Here is a 23,604-nt window from a genome sequence, read left to right on the forward strand (position 1 = left end):
CAAAAAAAAAGATGGAAAAAATGCACAGAATCACTGAACCAAAAAGAAATGGTCGACATTCAACCATTTCAAGAACAAACATATGATCAAGAATGGATGGTACTGAAGGAAGTCCAAGTGCTCTGAAGGCATTGGCAAAGAACAAGTCTCTGTGAATTGACGGGATACAAATTGAAACCTTTCAACAAACTGATGTGGCACTGGAGTTACTCATCTATACCAAGAAATTTGGAAGACAACTTCCTGATCAACTGATTGGAGGAGATCCATATCTGTGCCCATTCCAAACAGAGGTGGACCCAATAGAAGGCAGAAATCATTGGACAATATCATTAATAACACATGCAAGTAAAATGTTGCTGAAGATAATTAAAAAATGGCTCCAACAGTACATTGATAGGGAACTGCCAGAGGTTCAAGCCAGATTCAGAGTAGGACATGGAAAAAGAGATATCACTGCTGACATCATATGGATCTTGGCTGAAAGCAGACAATAATAGAAAGATGTTTACCTGTGCTTTATTGACTATGCAAAGGCTTTCGACCGCGTGGGTCATGACATTGTGGATGACATTGTGAAGAATGAACGTTCCAGAACACTTAATTGTGCTCATGAGGAATCTGTACACAGAATAAGAGGCAGTCATTCAAACAGAACAAAGGGACACTGAATGTTTTAAAATCAGGAAAGGTGCGCACCAGGGTTGTATTTTTTCACAAAATTTATTCAATCTGTATGCTGAGCAAACAATACAAGAAGCTGGGTTATATGAAGAAGAACATGGCATCAGGATTGGAGGAAAACTCATTAACAACCTGTGAAAACAAAAATCTTGACAACTGGACCAGTAAATAACATCATGCTAAATGGAGAAATGACTGAAAAGTCAGAAACTTCATTTTGCTTGGATCCCTATTAACACTCATGGAAGCAGCAGTCAAGAAATCAAATGATGTATGGCACTAAACAAATCTTCTGCATAAACCTCTTTAAAGTATTCAAGAACAAAGCTGTCACTTTGAAGAATAAGGTGTGTCATACCCAAGCTGTGGTATTTTCAATAGCTTCATATACATGTGAAAGTTGGGCAATGAATAACAAGACTGTAGAAGAATTGATGCATTTGAGTTGTGGTTTTGGAGAAGAATATTAAAAGTACCGTGAACTGTCAGAAGAACAAGGAAACCAGTGTTATAAGAAGTACAGCCAGAATGCTTCTTAGAAGCCAGGATGAAGAGATTGCATCTTTCATACTTCAGATATGTTATCGTGAAGGACCAGTCCCTGGAGAAGGACAGCATGCTTGGTAAAACGGAGGGTCAGCGAAAAACGGGATGGACTGACAGTGGCAGCAGCAAAGGGCTCAAGCTTAGCTACAATTGTGAGGATGGTGTAGGACTGGGCAGTATTTCATTCTGTTGTGTATAGGGTCGTTATGAGTTGGAACTAACTCGACAGCACCTAACAACAACAAACCTTTGAAAACCTTATTAATAGCAATGGAAAATTTTCTGATATAGTGCCTTAATATAGCAGAAGATGGGTCCCTCAGGTTGGAAAATACTGAAAATACGCCTGGGGAAGATCTACCTCTTCAAAGCAGAGTTGACCTTAATGATGGAGATGGAGAAAAGCTTCCAAGACCTTCATTTACTGATAGGGTACGACTCAAAATAAGAAGAAACAGCTGCAGATATCCATTAAAAACTGGATTGTGGAATGTACAAAGCATGAATCTGGGAAAGGTGAAATTCGTCAAAAAATGAAATGGAACTCAACATCAGCACAACGAGTTACAACCCCTGGACAAAAACAAACAGCTGCAGAAAAAAGGCCTATAAATACATTTTAGGTTTCCTCAACAAAAAGACAGCGTTCTCCCAATTGATCACTCCACAGTTAATAAGCATTGTCCACAGACAGAGCTTCCACTTATCTAAAAAAGAAAAAATCACTGACTTCAAGTCAATTCTGACTCCTAGCAACCCTGCAGGCTTGAATAGAACTGCTCCATAGGGTTTCTGAGGCTGTACACCTTTACAGAAGCAAACTGCCCTTTCTCCAGTGTAGCAGCTGGTGGGTTCAAACTGCCATCCTTTTGATTAGCAGCCCAACACTTAACCCACTGTGCCACCAGGATTTCTTTATGGACTGTTGTTAACTGTTGTCAAGTCAGTTCCTACTCATAGTGACCCTGAACAGGGTTTCTATGGAGCAGATAGATAGCTGGTGGGTTTGAACTGCTGACCTTGTGGTTAGCAGTCCAGTGCTTATCGTACAGTGCCATAAGGGCAGTTACATACACTAGCCATATGAACGAACTTCTGTACCAAATGAGTGATAGAGATCAGAAGAGACCTACAGTACTTTTTTTTATTTTTCCGGGCAGGTTAGCATTTTATTACAAAGAGGAAGGAGGGTGCCTACCCACCCTTTCATCTGGCTCAGAAGGGTAAGTCCCCCTCCCCAAGAGCAAGCAGGGAGTCTGTAACACTGAGATACGGCAGAGAGGGCTGCCAGCCCCAGACACTCTTAAGACTTGTTACCAAAAAGTTGTCTGAGCCATGAATTCTAGAAGGAGAATATACTTGACTCTTCTCTCCCCCATCAAAAATTAGGAAGATGAGCTTTCTCCTCCACTGGCCCAGTAGTGGGGAGGAAGAGTAATTTCCAGTCTGTGGGCCTCATATCCCCAGGCATGGGGAAGGCTCTGGCAAATTGTTCTACCCGTTGCTTGAGGTCAGTTAGTTGCCACCTTGTTTCTGGGTCATTGAGCAGGAAGGATTTGAAATCCTGGAGCTTACCAGTCTTACTCTTCACCTCCAAACCAATGCTGATGCCTTCATCTACGAAGTCCACAACTCTCCGGAAGTCATCCTCCCGGAACTGTCGGGAGGTCAAGGCTGGGGCCCCAAGCCGCAGGCCCTCGGAGTAATGGCACTTCAGTCTCCAGGGCAGGTGTTCTTATTGGCAGTGATTGATGCAAGCTCCATCCAGGCCCGTGGGTCGAAGGTCTACCAGCACTAGGTGGTTGTCAGTGCCACCAGACACCAATGAGTAGTCTCGCTCTAGCAGGGCATCGGCCATGGCCTGAGCGTTTCTTAGAACCTTCAGGGAGTACTCCCGGAATATGAGGGTGCAGGCCTCTACTACTGCAGCAATGGTGTAGTTATGGGGGCCACCGTGCAGCGATGGGAATACGGCAGACTTGATTTGGTCCTCAAATGTGTAAGGGATCTTATGGCCAGGATTGGGATCCACAGCCAGCACCCCTTTCTGGTAGAAGATGAGTCCTGATCTGACCCCTCGAAGGGTCTTATGAGTGGTGGTGGTGACGACACCCGAATGCCTGAAAGGTGAAGGGTCACCTTGGCAGCCACCAGGCTGCTGATGTGGGCCATGTCTGCCAGCAAGTGTGCTTTGACCTCATCACACACTTATCTCATTCCGGTGTAGTCAATGAGGCGAATATAGGCACTGGTCCCAGCAGTGATGAGATGTGGTCGGAAAAGCCAGTCAATCAGTGCTAGTTGGTCATAGTTAATAAGGCCAGTTTGAGGATTCAGCTTATAAGGCATGGACTCAAATAAGATGGATGTGGCTGAGATCTGCTTGACATCAGACAGGTAGCCATGGGTGAGATGGCCGCTGTCGGGCAGGTCCAGCCCCGATTCGGTCGTCGGGCTGCAGAAGGGCTGTGTAGGCGGTCAGATTGGCTGGGGACCCTGAATAGGGCTGGACATTGATGCCCCACTGTGCAGGATCCAGGTCAAAGACCTCCAAGGCTCTGCGCTGACACAGCAGTTTGATCTCATCCATTACCTCTGCTTCCTCATAATATCTCTTACCAGGATAGCCCTCTGAGAACTTGTTGTTCAGACAGGACCCCAGGGCCTCCAGAGCAGCTCGGCTGCAGAAGTTCTCTGAGGCTATGAGTTCCAGGCCCCGACACTGCCTGTCCTTCTCGTCTCTGTCCCACAGGCTCTCCTGGCCCATCCAGCCTCTGGCTGCTTCACCAGGCTGGGTCTGGGCTGTCTTGATATGCTGGGCCCAGATAGCCATCCTGACCAGCTGACCGCATCTTTGCAGAGGCCGGAAAGTCCAGAAGAAAGAGAAGGGCAGCATCGGAGCCCGAAGTCCCTACAGGACTTTTTAGGGAGATTCCTTCTAGTCATGGTGACGGGAGGCTTTACAGGATTGTGACGCTTCAATGAACTCAAATATGGAGTTGTTGCTAGTTGCCATCAAGTCAGCTCTGACTCATAGAGGCCCTACGCACAACCGAACAGAACACTGCCCACCTCTGAGCCATCTTCTCAGTTCTGACGTTTGAGTTCCTTGTTGCAGCCACTACGTTTTCACTGGGGATCTTCCCATTTTTCACTGACCCTCTACTTTACCAAGCATGATGTTCTTTTCCAGGGTTTGTTGCTGTTGTTTTAAGTGCTGTTGAGTCAGTTCTGACCCATAGCAAACTTGTATAAGGTTTCCGAGTGGCTGGTGAGCTTGAACTGCTGACATTGTGGTTCAAACCTACTTTGCAGTCCAGCACATTAAGCCACAGTGCCACACATATCTGAAATATGTGAGACTGAATCTCATCATTCTTGCTTCTAAGGGCATGCTGGGTATACTTGTCCAAGGCAGATTTGTTTTTCTAGCAGTCCATGGTACTCTTTGTCAACACAATTCAAATACATCAAATCTTCTTGGTCTTCCATATGCATTGTCCAGGTTTCAGATACATATGAGGCAACTGAAAATACCATGGCTTGGGTCAGGGACTCCTTTGTCCTCAAAATGACATCTTTGCTCTTTAGCACTTTAAAGAGTTGTTTTGCAGTAGATTTGCCCAATGTAATTCTTGACTGTGACATCCTTGATAAAGTTAATCTTTTCTCCATTTCTTGTGGTGTTTATTGATCTAGTTGTGTGGATTTTTGTTTCCTTTATAATGAGTCATAATCCATACTGAAGGCTGTATTTTTTTTATGTTCATCAGTAAGTGTTTTCAGCAAGCACAGTTGTGTCATTTGCATACCACAGGATGTTAATGAGCCTTCCTCCAATTCTGATGTTGAGTTCATTACATGGTTGTTTTTCGGATATTTGCTCAGATTGAATAAGTGTGGTGAAAGGATACAATCCTGATGTACCCCTTTCCTGGTTTTGAACCACGCAGTATCTATCCCCTTTTTCTGTCTCTTGGTCTATGTACATGTTCTAGAGCACAATTAAGTGTTCTAGAATGTCCATTTTCCACAATGTTATCCAGTTTGCTGTGATCCACACAGTTGAATGCCTTTGCATAGTCAATAAAATGCAAGCAGATATCTTGCAGGTATTCTCTGCTTTCACTCAAGATTCATCTGACATTAGCAATGATATCTCTCATTCTACATCCTCTTCTGAATCCAGCTTGAATTTCTGGCAGCTTCCTGTTGATGTACTACTTGCTGCAACCATTTTTTAAATGATCTCTGGCTAAATTTTACTTCCGTGTGATAGTAATGATATTGTAGTTAAGTGCCATAGAGTCGATTCTGACTCATAGCGACCCTGGCTGTATAGGGTTTCCGAGAAGCAATTGGTGGGTCTGAACAGTCAACCTTGTGGTTCTCAGTCCAGTGCTGATCCTTCAGCACCACACCAAAGTAATTTCCACATTTTGTAGGGTCATCTTTCTTAGGAATGTGCAGAAATATGGATCTCTTCCAATCGGTTGTTCTGGTAACTGTCTTCCAAATTTCTTGGCATAGATCAGTGAGTGCTTCAAGTGCTCTATCAGTTAGTTGAAAATTTTCAATTGGTATTCCATCAATTCCTGGAGCCATTCTGTCCACCAATGCCTTCAGTGTAGCTTGGGCTTTAAATATTATCAGTTCATCATTATATGCTTTCTCTCTCTCTTTTTTTTTTCTTAAATGTTTTATTGTGAATTAAGTTTACATGGGAGAACATTAGTTTTACATTCATTCTATCATATATTGTCTCATTGCCATGGTTACAATCCCCTCTATGCATCATCAACCTATCAAAGTGTGTATCCTGCAATCCTTCCCCCGTATATGCTTTCTCTTGAAATGGTTGAACAATGACCAATTCTTTTTGGTACAATGATTCTGTATATTCCATTTCATCTACTTTTTTTATTTCCATCCATTCCCTCTGGTTTAAAAAAAATTTTTTTGGGTGTACACCAAAGCACTCAGGAATGTATAATCATTTAAACAACCAAAGGATACACCCCACAAGCCTGCTCCCCTGGCTGCCAGCACACAGCCCCTCTCCCTCCTTGAGTATAGTGTCCCTAGCTGCTCCATCTCTCCATGTCATTGTCTCTGCTGCCATCTCTGGCGTCAGTCACTGCTTCTTTAGATAGGGTCCCGCTCTTCTCCCTTAATTATCCCAGGGTCCTTGGCTCCTGGACTGCAAGATCAACAACTCTCTTCCTTTTGTTACAAAACATCTACCTTTACATTTGCAACATTCACAATCAATCCTGATAGCAGTTATTCACTACTGAACCACAAGAGTCTTATCCCCATCTCCTTTTGCCAGCCCCGTCTAGACAGGTTGGAAACCACTCAGTGGAGATTCTACCAACCCCCACACCCTCTGAAACTAGGCTCCCTCTTGAAAGCTTGTAAGCCAGTCACTTTGTGCCTTTGTAGCCTCCCCTCATATGGTTTTCATTGTCTGATTTTTGAGAAATAGATTGCCAGACCTTTCTTTTAAGTTGCTTCCTGGTGGGTTTGAATCATCAACCTTTCAGTTAATAGCCCAGTGTTTACCTATGCCACCCACAGACTCCTTATCCTTTGCTCCAATCAAACTGGCATGCTCCTTCTCCCTAGGCCTATTTTGTATTTTTGGATTTTGTCACCTTAATCTCTGAATCTTTTTACCCCAATTTTAAATCCTTCCTGTTCTAGACCAACCCACTTTTTTTTTTTTTTTTTAATGTTTTATTGTGAATTTTGTGATAGTTTACATGGGAGAACATTAGCTTTACATTCATCCTGTTGTTGTTATGTGCAGTGGAGTCGGTTCCGACTCATAGCCACCCTGTACAGGGTTTCCGAGGCTATAAATCTTTACGGGAGCAGAAAGCTGTTATGTCAGAATTCAGGGTCCCCAAAGACCACCAAGGAGCCGATGCCGATGCAAGTGCACAAGGGTTGTTTATTCAAGCTCGAGCCTGGGCCTTCTCCTTATCCAGCACAGCGGACTCGGGAAAAGGCCCTGAGCTCTTTGTTAGTGGAGTTTTTATAGAGTTTTCAAACCAGCTTAGGGTTTTTCAGCTTTACAGTATTTGGATTGGTTGACATTTGGCAAAGTATGAGATGTTACAGTTTAATTGGTCAGTACTGGTGGTTGTTTGTTCTTAGGCTAGGATAAGGAAAACATCTGGCATCTGGCCTTGGGTTGTCTTGTCTATTACTTATCTAGTTCTTGCTGTTGCTAGGGATGCAAGGATATTCTAAGGCAGCATGAGCTGATTTAGCACGTTTTTGGAACAGGAGGACGTGTTCAAGCTAATGTACAGAATGGAGTCTTCTTCTTGGTCCTACAAAGCCTCATCTTTCTCCTGTGGAACAGCTGGTAGTTTCGAACTGCTGACCTTGAGGTTTGCAGTTTGATTCGTAACCACTGCGCTACCAGAGCTCCTTCATTCATCCTATTGTATATCATTTCATGGCCATGGTTACAATTCCCTCCATGCATCATCATCCAAGCACAGGGTATACCCTGTAAGCCTGCCCCCCACCCCCCGCCCCCCAGTCGTCAGCACACAGCCCCTCTCCCTCTTTGGGTCTAAAGTCCCCAGCCGCTCCATCTCTGGCATCACTGCTTCTCTGGGTAGGGTCCCGCTCTTCGCTCTCCTCCCTTGATGGTCCCAGGGACCTCCACTCCTAGACTACAAAGTTAATCACTCCCCTCCTTGCTACAAAACATCTACCTTTACTTTTCCAACCCTCACAATCAGTCCTGATAACAATTATTCACTATTGTATCATGAGACCTATCTGTATTTCATTTCATCAGCCCTGCCTAGACAGATTGGATATTACTCAGTGGAGTCTACCTTCCTCCACACCCTCTGGATCTAGGCTCCCTCTTGAAAGATTGTAAGCCAGTCACTTCTTGCCTTTGTAGCCCCCCTGCCCCATTTTGAGTAGCCAATGTCCTAAGTTGCCCATCCCTGTCTACTCTGTTTATAGAGGGGCTGGGAATCGTCCTCACTATAAAGATTTGTTCCCTTTTTTGAGCTACTGCATCCATAGGTGTAGGTCAAGTTCATCAAATTGCATCAGATTACTCTTTTTTTCCCTCTTCTTTCTTCTTCTAGTTGAGCTATGATCATCCAGTCATTGAAGCCAGGTCAAGTGGGTATTATCTGCAAGTGTGGGTGTTCTTATGCATATTCCCTCTCTTCTTATCAGCTGGACACTTCACTCTCCACTCTAGTCCTCTATGGCTACGTCACTGACTCTGGGCCCAAGAGTCCCCAGGTCTTGCCACACTACTGGCCAACCAGGTCTCTACCTGGGTTCACAGGAGTCTATTGAGCGTTGTAGGGCTTAGCTCGCAGCTTCATTGCTGTTTTTCCCTCATTAGTGGTTACGAATCAGCTGCCAACCTCAAGGTCAGCAGCCTTGAGATTTACAGCCTTGGAAACCCTGTGCAGGGTCATTATGAGTTGGAACTGACTCTACGGTACTCACCACTACCACCAACAACCCTTATCGGTGACGAACATGGTCACCAATCTCAGAGCATGCATTCCCATTGTCTTAGTCTTGGCATTTCATCTATTTTTGATGCTTCATGCATCATTCAATATTTGCCCATTGTTGTTATGTGCCTTAGAGTCAGTTCCGACTCATAGCAACCTTGTATAGTGTTTCTGAGACTGTAAATTTATGGGAGTAGAAAGCCTCATCTTTCTCCCATGGAAAAACTGGTGGATTGAAACTGCTGACCTTGTGGCTAGTAGCCTAACGGGTAACCCAACATGCCAACTTATCCCCATCTCGCCCATAGAATCCTGCAATATTGCAAGTTGAGGCTTGAATTTTTTCTTTCAGCTTGTGATGAGCATGAGCTTCCCTTTTGGTTTTCTTTTTTAGCTCCAGGTTTTTGGGCATTTCATTATAATACTTAGTCTTCTGGGGATGCTCTTTTACTTTATCATTTTTTCCTTTCAATTTAGCTACTCTACATTCAAGAGTTGATTCCAACTCATCCCTTTATAAGGTTTCTGAGACTGTAAATCTTTGAACATATTGTCAGGAGGGCCCAGTCCCTGGAGAACATCATGCTTGGTAAAGTGGAGGAACAGCGAAAATGAGGGAGACACCCAACGAGATGGATTGGCACAGTAGCAACAATGGGCTGAAGATTAGCAGCAATTGCGAGAATGGCACAGGTGGTGTTTCGTTCTGTTGTATGTAGGATTGTTATGAGTCAGCATCGACTCGGCACTTAAAAAACCTTTGAGAGTATGAAGTCTGATCGTTCTCCCATGGACTGATGGATTTGAACTGCTGATCTTGAGGTCAGCAGCCCAACAAGTAACTCATTATGCTGCTATAGTCCCATTTGCCCATAGAATCCTACAGCAGTAGATTACAAATTAGGCTACTAGCTGCCAGGTCATTAGTTCAAATCTACCAGCTGCTCTGTGGGAGATGAAGCTTTCTGCTCGCTGTAAAGATTTACAGTCTCAGAAATCCTGCATTAAGTGCTGTTGAGTGAGTTCTGACTCATAGCGACTCTGTATAGAGTTTCCAAGGAGCAGGTGGTGAGTTTGACACATCAACCTTGTGGTTAGCAATCCAAGCTGATCCTACAATGAACACTTCTGGAAACCCTATACAGGGTCACAATGAGTCAGAACTAACTCCATTGCACATTACCACCACCACCACATTCAAGAGCAAATTACAGCATCTCTTCCAACATCCGTTTTGGTCTTTCCTTTCTAAAGACTTTTACTTTCTTCATGGAGAATGTCATCCTACATCTTGTCTGGGCTTTGGTTATTAGTGTTTAATGTATCAAATTTTGAGACAGTCTCTAAATTTAGGTGGGATAAACTCAAGGTCATAATTTGGTTCTTATAAGTTTTTTTATGTTCAACCTGAACTTGCATGAGCAGTTGATGGTCTGTTCCAGTTCTTACGTTTCTCCATTGTCTATTCCTGCTGATGTAGTCAATTTGATTCTTGTGTAGTCTATCTGGTGTGCTCCATGTGTATATTCACCATTTAGGTTGTTAAGTAGGTATTTGGAATGACTAAGTCATTGGTGCTGTAAAACTCTATCATAGGATCTTTAGCATTATTTTGTTCACCAAGACCTATTTTCCAACTATCTGATCCTTACTGTTTATAACTTTTACATTTCAGTCACTATTAATTATAATGCATTTTGGTTGTGTTTGATTTATTCCAGACTTAAGTTGATAAAATTATTAAGTTTTTATTGTGTATTATGTGATACTTTACATGGGAGATCACCAGCTTTACATTCATCCCATCGTGTTTCGTTTCACTGCAATTACAATCCCCTCCATGCATCATCGAACCATGAAAAGGTACACCCCGCAAGCCTGCCGCCTGGCCATCAGCACAGTCCCTCTCCCTCCCTGAGTGAAGTTGATAGAATTATTGTTTCTTCACCACTGGCATTAGTGGTTGGTGTATAAATTTAAATAATAGTTCTATTAATGGGTCTTCCTTGTAGACACATAGATACTATCCTTGCACTTCAAGATACATCTTGAGATGTTCTTTTTTGATGACTGTGATGCCATCTCCCTTCAATATTTCATTCCTGGCATAGTAAATGATTGTTGCCCAATTAAAAATCATCAATACCAGTTCACTTAGCTCACTAATACCTAGGACTATTGACCCCTCATTTTCTATCTAGTATCTCACTCCTATTCCCCGCTGCAGTGCCTGCTACCAATTCCAAAGGCTCTGATAATTAACTTGTTTCTGAAATTTCACGGACCTTTTTACCCATTATGTGAGTACTTACCCATAGGTTCTTTCTAACTGAAAATTCATGGCATGACATTCTGGTTTAGGGAACATTTAAGTATTTCTTTGATAATTTCATCCCCACCATTCTCAAGAGAATCTGTTTCTTACCAGGGAGAAGTAGGGATAGTCACCCAAACTGCATTAGATGAAGTGCATACGTGAGGTTACCTTTTTCTTATACGTACACTTAGCTGACACTCTCCAGAACTCAGCCTCATCCTTTACCTCCTTTGTGGTGCTGATCCTTTTCTGGGCTCAGAAGGGCACATTGGCTCATTTTTTGTTAAAAACCACCTCTGCGGGTAGAGTCCAACTTCTCCAAGCCAATTTTTACTTACATCTGTTTTTCACTTTCCAAAGTGTTAGCACCTCTCATCCACTGTCACCTCCTGTTTTTGAGTCACATGCCTTTCTGAAATTTCCTTACTGATAGCTTAGTATATTTTGAGAAGGAGCAAAAAAGCCCATGTGCTTAATTCCATTTTGGCTCCCCTCAGTCCTTTTCCATGTTTTAAGCCATATAAACATCACAATTCTGTAAGGCCTCCTGTCAACCCTGGCTGGAAGTAAACTCTCCCTCCTAAAAATAGGTCACTTCTGATATTTGGTACAGATTAAAGGTACCTTACAGAACTGGAAAGGTCAGTGGTTCAAGCTCACCAGCTGCTCCTTGGAAACCCTATACAGGGTTGCTGTGGGTCGGAATCAACTCGACGGCACTTAACAACAAACAGTTATTGTATTTAACTGCCTGTTTAAGTCCATAAGGAGCCTTAGTGGTATAGTGGGTCAAGCATTAGGCTGCTAACTACAAGGTCAGCAGTTCAAACCTATAGGCAACTCCAGAGGAGAAAGAAGCAGTTTATTTCAGTAAAGATTTACACTCTAGGAAGCGCTATATAGCAGTGCTACTTGTCCTATAAGGTCCCTATGTTGTTGCTAAATGCCGAGTTGGTTCTGAGTCACAGAGACCCTGCAGTGTTTCTGAGGAGCAACTAACCTTCTGGTTCACAGCCCAGTGCTTATCCTCCAGCACAACTGGAGCCCATAAGGCAGCTATGGCAGTTATTAGGTCTCTAAGGAGCACTGGTATCATACTGGGTTATATACTTGGCCAACAACTGAAAGGTCAGTGGTTCAAGCCCACCAATCACTGCTCAGGAGCAAGAGGCAGTCAGCTTCAGTGAAAATTCAAACTAGGAAACCCTATGGAGCAGTGCTGCTCTGTCCTGTAAGGTCACTGTAAGTTGGAATTGACTCAACGGCATTGGTTTGGTTTGGGTTTATTAGGTGAATACCATGTTCTTCAAATGATTTCTAGGCACTAGATTCTGACAGTAGAAAGTTGAGATTTATGGAACAAGAAAATCAAATTAAGCCAAATGCTGATCAGCCTATCCACCCCCCACTCCCTTTAGAAATATCCAATATCTTCACACTCTCAAGCGAAGTATCCTCTTTCTCAGCTTAACTCTTTTCCACCCAACTAAATGACGAAGAGTCCTGGTGTGGCGCTGTGGGTTAATGCACTGGACTGCAAAGTTGGTTTGAACCACAAGATCAGTGGTTCAAACTCACCAGCTGCTCCTTGGGGACCATATACAGGGGTTGCTAAGCTCTGGTAATGTAGTAGTTACGAATTGGGCTGCTAATCTCAAAGTCAGCATTTTGAAACTACCAGTGGTTCCATGGGAGAAAGAAGAGGCTTTCTGCTCCTATAAAGATTTATAGCCTCGGAAACCCTGTGCAGGGTCACTATGGGTCGGAATCAACTTGATAGCACTTAACAACAACATGGGTTGGAACTGACTCAACAGCATGTAACAACAAATAAAGAAAAGCAACCATTTTATCTGTGATGCTTGGGAGGGTCACCTGTTACCACAGTGACATTTGCACTATAGGACAAGCACTGGACTCTGAGCTCCAAGGTTGGAGGTTCAGACTCACCAGCTGTTCCTCAGAAACCCTGTACAGGATCAAAATGAGTCAGAATGGATTTGACAGAGCATAACAACAAAGTGTCAATAGAGAAAGGGCTATATAAAGGGAACAGAGAGCTCTCAAGAAGACCACACAGAGGAGCATGTCTCATGGTTGTTAAGATGATACAATGAAGTGAGTAAAACTACAGCTCTAAAGTCTTACAGGTTAGTGATTTACCCTCTGTGAGGTTCAAGCTGCAATCTGAAAATAGGGATAAGATCCACGTCCTAGGGCTGTTGAGGGTTAAATAACACAATGCATGAAAACTATTTAGTAAAGTACACATCCTGGTATGGCGCTGTGGGCTAATGCGCCAGACTGCAAAGCTGTTTGAACTGCAAGGTCGGTGGTTCAAGCTCATCAGCCGCTCTTGGGAAACCCTATACAGGGTTGCTATGGGTCGGAATCGACTGGATGGCACTTAACAACATCACACAGTAAACATTCTCACATTAGGGGAAAGCCTTCCTGTATTCTCAAGATAGCAATTGTTGCCTTGGGTTTATATTTGCCCCTGGGGGCAATTTCCTTTTCACAGACACTGAAAATACTGAAGCAGAATCTTGGATTACAAGGCTCAACTCCTTACCTTGACCCCACAAGACTAATAGAACCTTGAGAAATTTCCCACAAGATGGAGAGTAACCCAGCTTCCTTGACAGTACTTGTCCTGTATCAGATGGAGAAGGCATGTTGAGAGGGGCCAGCAAGCTATACTGTGTTTTATAATATGTTTGGCATTATCATTCTTAATACTAAGTACTAAATCTAGCTGAAATGTGCTTGGACTAGGGACTTTTCTGGAAATAGGCTGTCCTACCACTCCAAGACCACACATTGGTCGACAGACAGTGGTAAGGATCTAGCTCCTCTACCATCCATAAGTCATGGTGTTGTTAAGTGTTGTTGAGTTGGTTTTGACTCATAGCAACCCTGTGTATGGTTTCAGAGGATTGGCTGGTGGGTTTGAAACACTGACCTTGTTGTCTGCAGCCCAGTGCTTAGCCTAAGGGCACCATAGTAGCACCTAGTGGCCATACCACCTAGGTTCTCTCCCCCAAACGGAAACCCCCATAAAAAACAAACTCACTGCCATTGAGTCCATTCTGACTTATGTAACTTATTGTAGGCTACTGTAGGCTAGGACTCCCGGTGTGGTGCTGTAGGATCAGCACAGGACTGTGAACCACAAGGTCAGCAGTTCAAACCCACCAGCTGCTCCTCAGAAACCCTATACCGGGGCACTGTAGTCGGAACCGACTCCACAGACCATAACAATTGTAGGATAAGTACTGGATTGCTAACCACAAAGTTAGCAGTCCAAACCCACCAACGGCTCTTCGGGATAAAGATGAGACTTTCTGCTCCCATAAAGATTTATAGCCTCAGAAACACTGGGTGGCTAAGAGTTGGTTGGAATCGACTCCATGGCAGTTATTATCATCATTAAACAGAACGAGAGTAGACCCTAGTGGTGGTGTGGGTTAGACATTGAGCTGCAACTGCTAGGTCAATGGTTCAAATCCAACTGCCGCTTCATGTGGTAAAGATGAGGTTGTCTGTTCCCATAAAGATTTCCAGTCTTAGAAACCTTATATCGGGTCACCATGTGTCAGAACTGACTGGACGGCAGTGGGTTTGGCTTCTGGTTTTTATAGAACTACTACTTTGGGTTTCTGAGACTGTAAAATCTTTATGGGAGCAGTCAGCCTCATCTTTTTCTCATGGAGCAGCTGGTGGGTTTGAACCGCCGACTTTGCAGTTACCAGCCCAACACTTAATCCACAATGCTACCAGGGCTTCTTTCTCTCTTCCCCAGGTGTTAAGGCTGCCATGTCAGGGGCTCAGAACTCTCTGGTCAGCCAGTCAGTAAGAATTGAAGACAAACCAAATACATTTCTCTGTTTTAATTATTAACAAATATAAGCAGCAAAGGAGGCCAGCTGGTCTCTCCTGTTCCCTAAGGGAAAGCCAGGGCACAAAGCTGTTCCTCTGGCCTTCCTCCAATGGCAGGCCTTGCCGAGCTCCTCCCTAGGCAGAGCTTTATTCCATTCCATCTTCCCTCACCCCAACTCCCCAGTTAGGATGGGAGGTACATGGCTACTAGTGGTGGGAAGAATACTGTAGTTCCAGTCTCTGCTCCTTCCAATTCTCAGCCTGGATGATAGTCACTTATCCTGCAAATAGCTCCTCACTTGCCCTGACCCAGGAGCCAGTAATGCCAGCGTGACTTCAGTCATCTTCCGATGATTCCTCTTCTGCCTCTTTCAGCCACTGGATGAGCCTCTGCAGCTGTAAAGGGATAAGGAGACAAGAGTGGAGAGCTACTGAGTGATGGGCATATAACCCTCCTGTTCAGCTGGGTGGGAAACTCCCTGGGATTCTGGGTGTTAAGGGTTAGGAACCAGAGTGGAGGTGAGAGGAGGGTTGTCTGACTTACCTGGTGATTCTTGCGCAACTGCTGGCCACTATCTGTGGTATCCCTTTGGTTGAACCAGCTCAGGATTGTTTCCTCAGCCAGGATCTCTAGCTGGTAAAACACCATCAGCACCTGCATAAGGTCACCAAAAGGGATCTCACAGGTCTTGCAAAACCCAGCTAGATATACTGGAGAACAGAGGAAGAGGAAGCAAGATCTTAGCACCTCTTGGTCCATAGCTCCCTTCCACACTGAGCAGCCTGCTCCCAAACAAAAGTGGACTGTTCTTTCTGGTACTGAAGTTCCAGGCCAATCCCTTAACGGGTGCCTTGCTAGCCTGGCTGCAAGCTGCACTTTCTAGCAATAATCTTGTTATCAGGGGTGTATGGTGCTCTTAACTAAATACCATACTGGGTTCATGTTAATCTGTGTTGGGTCTCCATGGGGTCATCAATGCCTGTTTCAAAGCAAAAACAGGACTACGGGACATGAGGTAGCATTCACCTTGGCCAGGGAAGTACTAAGAATTTCATGCTCTAGGAAGAAGTCCTCGATGGCTGCCAAGGCTTCCAAATGGTCTGCTGCACGTTTTATGTAGTTCCTAAATACAGGGCTCCAGGCTTTGAGCAGCTATGGCAGAAAGGAGAAAGAAATGGCACTACCCTCCTGAACATGGTCCTCCAATAAGATTCTCAAGGTATGGAGACAGTAGCCACAAGTAACACATGCCCCACAACATGATTTGTTTTACAGTCAAGTACAGCAATGTGTAGCGTAGTGGTTACCAATCAAGCTGCAAACCTCAGGGTCAGCAGTTTGAAATTACCATCTGTTCCACGGGAGAAAGATGAGACTTTCTGTTCCCGTAGAGATTTACAGCCTCAGAAACCCTGTAGAGGGTCGCTATGAGTCAGAACCAACTCCACGGCATGTAACAACAAGAACAGCAATGTCTGTCTCCAACCCCACCCAACCCTTTGAACCCAGTCCAATCTGCTCACTGGAAGCAGCAGGGCAGAGTAGTGGCTTGGGTCAAGTGAAGAGCCCATTTGCTGCAAGGGGAACTCCAGGACCACGTGGATCAGCACCTGCATCACTTCCTTTAGGCTTATATTGTAGGCATACCTGTGGAGAGAGCAGGGTAGTACCAGGACCTTCACTGGCTACTGGACTTTCAGTATGCTATAGGACCATGACTTCAGCAGGACACGGAGGGATCGAAGTCAAATAGAACTAGACATTTTAGGAAGGGGAAGGCCTATGCTGAGGCTAGAATCCATGTCCTTGTTGATCCAAATGTTACTGGCCTCATCTACCTAGGACATGGAGGAAAACAGGTTTCTATTTGGGGAAGAAACACTTAGCAGAGAACCTCTCCCTGTCTGGAGTTCCCCTGAGGAACAGAACACGGAATGGCTATTCTTACTTGAGAGAGTTGATTTCCAGGACTAGATTGTCACAAGAAATGTTCTCCTCCTTGCCCCGCTGTAGTGTTCCCAGGACTTCATTCTGGAACACTGGAACCGAAGCAAGAAAAGTTCACGGGTTAGCATTACTCCAGAATGTTCCAAATTACTTTGACTTCATACCAATCTCTTTTTGGGAGGAACACAAATCTTTGGCTAGTTAATTCTAGCAAACAATCAACTGGGGGTTTTCCTCCTAGGACACTACACCCTTTGGCCTCTAACCTTTGATGTCATCCATCTGTGGGGAACCAGTCTGGCTGTCCAGCTCTTCAGAGTCCATACTTCGCTCACTTTCAGTTTCACTCTCTTCTTCCATGCTGATTTTAAGTCCTGGGAACCCACCGAAGGTGAAGAAAAAGAAAAGTTAAGGAAAGAGCCATTGATAAAGAACAATGTCTTGTCTTCACGACTAGAAGAATGAACAGGTAATGTGATTCTGAGGTAGCCATTACCCTTCAAAATATTCAGATTCAGATGAAACAAAAAGTTAAAAAAAATTCTGATTCCGGTTGAAGAGGATGCCTCACCCCATAGATTTTGCTGTAGTTCCTCCTCTTCCTCCATGTTGATTTCTACAGCTTTCCAGAGGTAGCCCTGGCCTCCCACTCCTACCTCTGCTGGATTGTAACCTAAAAAAGGCACCCATCTTTAGGGAAGGCCCAGCAGAAGCACCAACCTCTCCAAGAGGAAACACTGGATTTTCTATGCAGCAAAGAAACATACAGATGCCCCACACCTGTTAAGTATCACACCTTTCAGCTTCACGTTCTCTTTTTCTTGGTCAGCCCCAGAATCATCACTGAACTGGCCATCATCCTCATCTTCCTCTGCATCTGGCGGGTGCAAAGAGATCACCGAACCCTCAGGCAACACGATGTCTGGGCCCACTATCACCTAAAAAAAGTATTAGGCGACAAGACCCATTAGCTTGTTGAGGAAAGGTACACACTGACAATGAAAGCAACTATTTTTCACTAAGCCAAGTAGAAGGCAAAAGAAATCACTGATTTGGATACCCCATTCAGGTTGGGTTATGGCCGAAACAAGGTCCCCTATAGCTTAACATGAGCATCGCTCACTTTCGGGCCTGTGTGAAGTGTGGAGCGGGGCTCACCTGGGTAGTGAGGACACAGTGTGGCTTCAGTGTAACTCGTTCCTTGACCTCAGCATTGTCACAGAGCAGAGACCGATGGATCTGTGCTCCAGCAGCCACGCGGACACCCTGCCACAAGTAGGCCTGATCCAGCACCACGTTATCACCTGGCTCAGGATAGGAAGGACTCCTGGTCACACAAGCCCCAACGCCAGACCAGAGCCTCTCATGGAGAACTGGACTGACATCAGCTCCCACCCCATCCTTAATTCATCAAAAACTTCCTCTTCCTTTCTAAGAACAACTCATTGTGTGGCTTGACTGTCCTCCACCAGGCTTACAATAACTACAGACTGTACAGGACCTAAGAACCTATGAGAGCTGGGATCCCTCCACTTAATAACCTCATTAGAATCATTCTATGATTCTATATCATCTAGTACATTTTAGAAGAATCTTAGCAATCTTTGTAAGGAAAGTACCATCAGAAGCAGTGAGTTATTATCTAGGCAGTTCTGGCAGAGTGCAAAGAACACTGGATTTATAATCAGAATGCTGCTGTTGTTAAGTGTCATTGAGTAGGTTCCAACTTATAGTGACCCTGTATAGGGTTTCCCAGGAGCAGCTGTTGAGTTTGAACAGATGACCTTGTGGTTCGTAGTCCAGTGCTGGTCCTACAGTGCCACACCAGGAGTCCACAATCAGAATACTTAGGTTAAAATCTCAGCACTGCTCTTATTAGCTACATCCTTAGGCAAGACCATCTTTCAAGTCTGTCTGCTTATCTATAACTTGGGGATACATAATACTGACCTCATTATCATTTTTGGGAGGACTAAATGAAAATAATGTACGGAAAACCCTTATACACTAAAATGCACTAAATATCTGTTATTATTATATGTTAATACTTGGCCCTGAATGTGAATATAGGGGTGTCCTGGAATGTGAGGAAGTCATCCAATAACAGTGTCACAGGTCACAAATGAGGGGAATCATTGTTTTCAAATTCTGGTTCTTTCCTTTCTTGAAACAGCCATTCAACTCCTTATTTCTACAGACTACTCTGTGCATCTTTGTTTCTGTGGACACAGGGCTCCCAGGGTCTTGCTTCTAGGATGGCCGGCTTGACTTCCCCATCTCTGCTCACCAATGTGGCAGCCAGGGCCAATGACACTGTTGGTGATGGAGCAATTGCTGCCAATGACAGTGCCAGAGCCCAACAGCACGTTTTCCTCCAGAATGCTGCCACGGCCCAGGCTGACCTCCGACCCTCGGTAGATGTTGTGCCGAGAATGAGTGCAGCTCTGGATGCTGCTGTCAGTGAAGTTTGCCTCTGGTGTGAGAGGATAGACCCATCGACGGATGACATCAGCGCTGACAGCTGCATACATGTGTAAGTTGGAGACTCGGGCGCCATATTCCCTAGTTGTTATGTGCATATGGATCTGGTTCCCTAGGATCTGAGTGAGGAGAAGGAAAGGGAGATTGCCCATGTGAATGAAAGAGGAAGACAGTCCAAGGTACAACACCTTTCTAACCCTCTTAAGTTCTCTTTGTCGCTACTGGTTATAGCCAAATGGCCAGAGACTTTACTTTGTATACTGCTTTCCCCTTGGCATCTCTTTCCTCCCACAACGGAGCACAAAGTTACTAGCATAAGACCAAACCTCACCCTCTCCTACTCTCTGGAAGAGATATTACGAGACTTTTCTTACCTCCTCATTCACTAACAGGCCTCGCACAAAGTCATCTCGAGTCTGATAGTCAAAGTTGTCTGTAAAGAGTTGAGCCACCTGTAGGTAAGAGGACAGGACCAAGGTTAAATGTATTCTTTGGAGGCAAAGAGAAGTCCCCAAAGAGCTATCAAAATCTGTGACAGTTTGATATAGACAGACTCCCAATGGGATATTTGGGGAAAGATGACAATAAATGCTCTTTTTGTTTTAAAGTAGATAAGGAAAAGGAGAAAAACTATATACTGGCTTTCTAAGCGGCAATAATACCTTCTCAGAACTCTAGTCTTTGGATGTGTGGTTCTACACCTAAACAGCTTACCTGAGGAGAGCAGATGCTGATATGACAATCCAGTAAATCATAGCGAATCTCCACCCCATCTCCACTGCCTTGGAACAAGCTCTGTGAGGAGAAATTACAAGGACTTTAACAAGTCTCTCCTGCTGAAGCCTGTCATTTTCCTACCTTAAGAATCCCAGAGACCCACACACCAGAGGAAAAGAAAAACGCCGGAGGCCTTGGGTCTTCTGGAAGTGGAGAACCCTGTTTGTGGCACTATCCACAGCCACTACCACACTGTCTTCAGGGCAACGAGTTGGGTGACTGGGTGATGACTCCTTGAAGATCATTGTCATCACGGATACATTTTTTTCTAGCTTCCGTCTCAACCTATAAAGGTTAGGAAGAGAGTTATAAAAAGGCAGTTTAACAAATGTATTGGTCCCTTGCACTAGCCCTTAACATTTTGCCTTCCTGACCTGTGCTCTTCTAGGGCTCTGGTAATATTGATGTTTGAGACGACATCCCCATACACCAGAAGGAAGTCTGAGCGCACCAAGGCCTTGGCATCAACATCACGGAGAACATCCCCCAAAGATCGATATAGGTCAGATGTAATTATCCGAACCACATTGAGGGATGTAGGGCGGCACCACTTGGATCTCCTAAAGAAGGGGAGTGAAAGGAATGAGTAAATCAAGCAAAAAGGTCAAGTGGGCCTTCTTTATTTTTATTCCCTAGTCAACGTACATACTCCTTTCGCTATGGCTTTTTGGGGCTCCTGCCAGCGTCCTCAACTTCAAAGACATTTATAAGCTATAATTAATGCTTTTAGCTCCCTGTGTCACCAGTCACGTTGTATAGGTTAGAGAGACATGGTCATTTCCTCTCTACACCTTCACCCTTATTCTTAAACATGAACTTGACCTTGAAATTCTGCTGAGACATGGGACATACAAAATATCTTGGGAACACAATTTTTCACACTGCATTTCCCCCTCAAAAGTCCACACCATCAGATATGAATTGTCTGATGGAAACCATCTTAGCCTTTATTTCCTAAACTTGCATAAATACTGGAATTCACTCTTTTTAAAGAAAATTTCATCAAGTATCTGTTAAGTGCTTGGTACTAAGCTAGACAGTGGGAACACAGAGATAAGAAGAGCTCATTCTTGCCCTCAAATAGCAGAACAGATAAAATTTTAAAACTCAATGGAAAAACAAAGGCATGTTAAGCTTGTAACTTCTATATTGGAACTATTCAATAAAAAGCAAAACCCACCAGGCTCAAACTTTATAACAGAGCTTTAGAAAACACCCAGGTGTTGTTCCTTAATATTGTTCCAAAAACCACAAGATGCACTAATATAGGGCTTTATATGCACAGTTCCTCATAAGTGAAAACAAAACACCAAAAAACCCTAAGACTTTCTACTGTGATCAAAACAGACACACTTTCCCTTCAGAATTTCCACTTAGTTACATTTATCCTAAGAAAAATGAAAAAAAAAGATGGTGAACCACAGAAAGGGTCTTACAGTAAATGTTCCTTGATTTGAGCAGCCTTCCAGCAACAGAAGATGAAGGTTTCCTGTACACCTGTGGCAGTCAAGAATTCCAGAGTATAGTCAATTAGTGCCACATTGGCCAAGGGCAAGAGGACCTGAAGGGCAACAGATGAAAAAAATTTGAGGTACCACCCTTTCCCCCATTGCAACCACAATTTTCACTCTTTTATCAACGTTCCCAAACACTATAATTTGGCTTTATATGTTTGCAAACATTGCATAGTCTAAGCATTAGTCTAAGATGATGCAATTTGGACACAGTAAGCATGGAATCTGTAGGATAGGTACTGGTCTGTGATCCAAAAGGTAAGTGTTTGAGGCCACCAAACTACCACTCCCGCAGAGAAAGATGAGGCTTTCTGCTCCCACAAAGATTTACAGCTTTGGAAATCCTATACAGAGTCACTGTGAGTTGGAAACGACTCAATGGCACTTAACATGCATGGCATCTGCTTGCCTAGCACTGAACAAAGTGCAAAACATAATACTAAAAATCAATCACCTCTCTAGAAAAGTAGGGTCTTCCTCCCATAAAATTATTTCCCTTGATTCCCCCTTCTAAGAGTCAAGGGTTGTTGCTGTATAGGGTTCCCGAGGAGTGGCTGGTGAGTTTGAACTGCCGACATTTCGGTTCAAACTGACCTCGTGGTCCAGCACATTATCCTGCAGCGCTACTAGACACCTCCAATCAGTAATCAAACAACGAACAGTCACTCGGCCTTTTGGTGTTGGAGAAGGAGGGGTATAGAGAGGATTACCTTTAAACCCAATGGAGTTCCCACTTTCACTGAACTGGGGGGCTGCGGTGTGACACTGAAATTCCCAGGACTAGCTCAGTCCAATTCCTCATTGTCTAGACAATACAAAGGCTGCTAGTAAGCAGCTACTAAACCCTTTCTGATCTTCTTTTAACAGGTGGCACTGCCTGTCATTAAAATCTGGGTGGCAAAAAAGCACATTGCACGAAATACAAAACAGCTGCTGCGATGGGACCAGACCGCACTGCCCTTTTGTAAGCACCTGATCTCTCTTTCAAAAGGTGATGCTCCCTTTCACCTAGCTTTCCTCTACAAAATGAAAGGCGGCAGTGCAACCTTCTCTCGGACCTTTGAATCCCCGTGTGAGGGTGTCTCACAGGCACTGCTTCTACATTCAGCCCTCTTTAATTCTAACAAACCTGAGGACATCGTTGCCCAAATCTGCCAGCCTCCCACATGGTCAGGCAGTTATCAACAATTTAGAGGGTTCCTCTGCCTTTCCTCCTACCCAGATAAACCACATTTCAGGGAAAGACAGTGGGCAGAAGATCCTTCCAGAGCCGAAAGGAGAACTTGCTCCAGCCCCGCCACCTTCGGGCCCTCTAACTGCTCTCCACTGGGCTCACCCGAGGCTGGTCCTTGGAGATGGGGAAGAAGCGGCGGTTGAAGCTATCAGCCACCAGAACTGCTTGTAGGGGCGGCGGCGGTTCCTCCTCTACTCCTCTGGCTCCTCCACCACCGCCTCCGCCACCTCCCGGCCCGCCGCCACCACGCTTGTTGCCCCGACTGGCCACGGTAACAGCTGGTGCCACCATAGTGGCCGCCATCTTCTTCTTTCACGGTTCCCACTTCCGCACGGAAACTGCCACCGCACGCAGTAGGGGACAAAAAGGGCTCTGCACTTCAAATGCGAAGGACTAACTACGAGAAATCGGAGAGACAGAGAAGAGTGCGCATGCTCCTCCGCTGGCTGCCCTCCCGAAGTCGGGGCAGGGAGGCTAGAGGACAGGGGTGGGGCCGCGGCTGCTTTGACCCGTGGAGGCGTAGGGCGGAGGGTTCCATGACGTCAGACGCAGTCTGCAAATATTACAGTTCTTCGTTTATGTGAGAACAAACAGGTATTCTTGCAGCATGATGGGACTTGTGGTCGCTGTGAAGGAACCAGGTCCATCAGGGATAGTAGTGATCTTCCTGCAGTTACCCAACATGTGAAAATTGTTGACCTGCATAGTCA

At 44.6% G+C, this 23,604-nt stretch overlaps 1 protein-coding gene and 1 pseudogene across 1 annotated transcript; both read right to left on the reverse strand.

The window, feature by feature from the left end:
• Positions 1–2,608: 2,608 nt before the first annotated feature.
• Positions 2,609–4,126, reverse strand: LOC102812562 (annotated as a pseudogene).
• Positions 4,127–14,943: 10,817 nt separating this feature from the next.
• EIF2B5 (eukaryotic translation initiation factor 2B, subunit 5 epsilon, 82kDa) lies at positions 14,944–23,291 on the reverse strand. Its single transcript, XM_006869800.1, has 16 exons — positions 22,997–23,291; positions 21,583–21,707; positions 20,521–20,706; positions 20,254–20,431; positions 20,084–20,164; positions 19,744–19,821; positions 19,176–19,488; positions 18,047–18,192; positions 17,685–17,826; positions 17,460–17,561; positions 17,155–17,262; positions 16,890–16,980; positions 16,465–16,588; positions 15,968–16,093; positions 15,485–15,595; positions 14,944–15,336 (listed from the first exon to the last, which is right to left on the reverse strand). The coding sequence occupies exons 1-16, from the start codon at positions 23,195–23,197 to the stop codon at positions 15,277–15,279; spliced, it is 2,172 nt and encodes a 723-aa protein (XP_006869862.1). The 5' UTR covers positions 23,198–23,291; the 3' UTR covers positions 14,944–15,276.
• Positions 23,292–23,604: the final 313 nt, after the last annotated feature.

This window comes from Chrysochloris asiatica, unplaced genomic scaffold (genome assembly GCF_000296735.1).
Source record: "Chrysochloris asiatica unplaced genomic scaffold, ChrAsi1.0 scaffold00135, whole genome shotgun sequence".
Classification (NCBI taxonomy): domain Eukaryota; kingdom Metazoa; phylum Chordata; class Mammalia; order Afrosoricida; family Chrysochloridae; genus Chrysochloris; species Chrysochloris asiatica.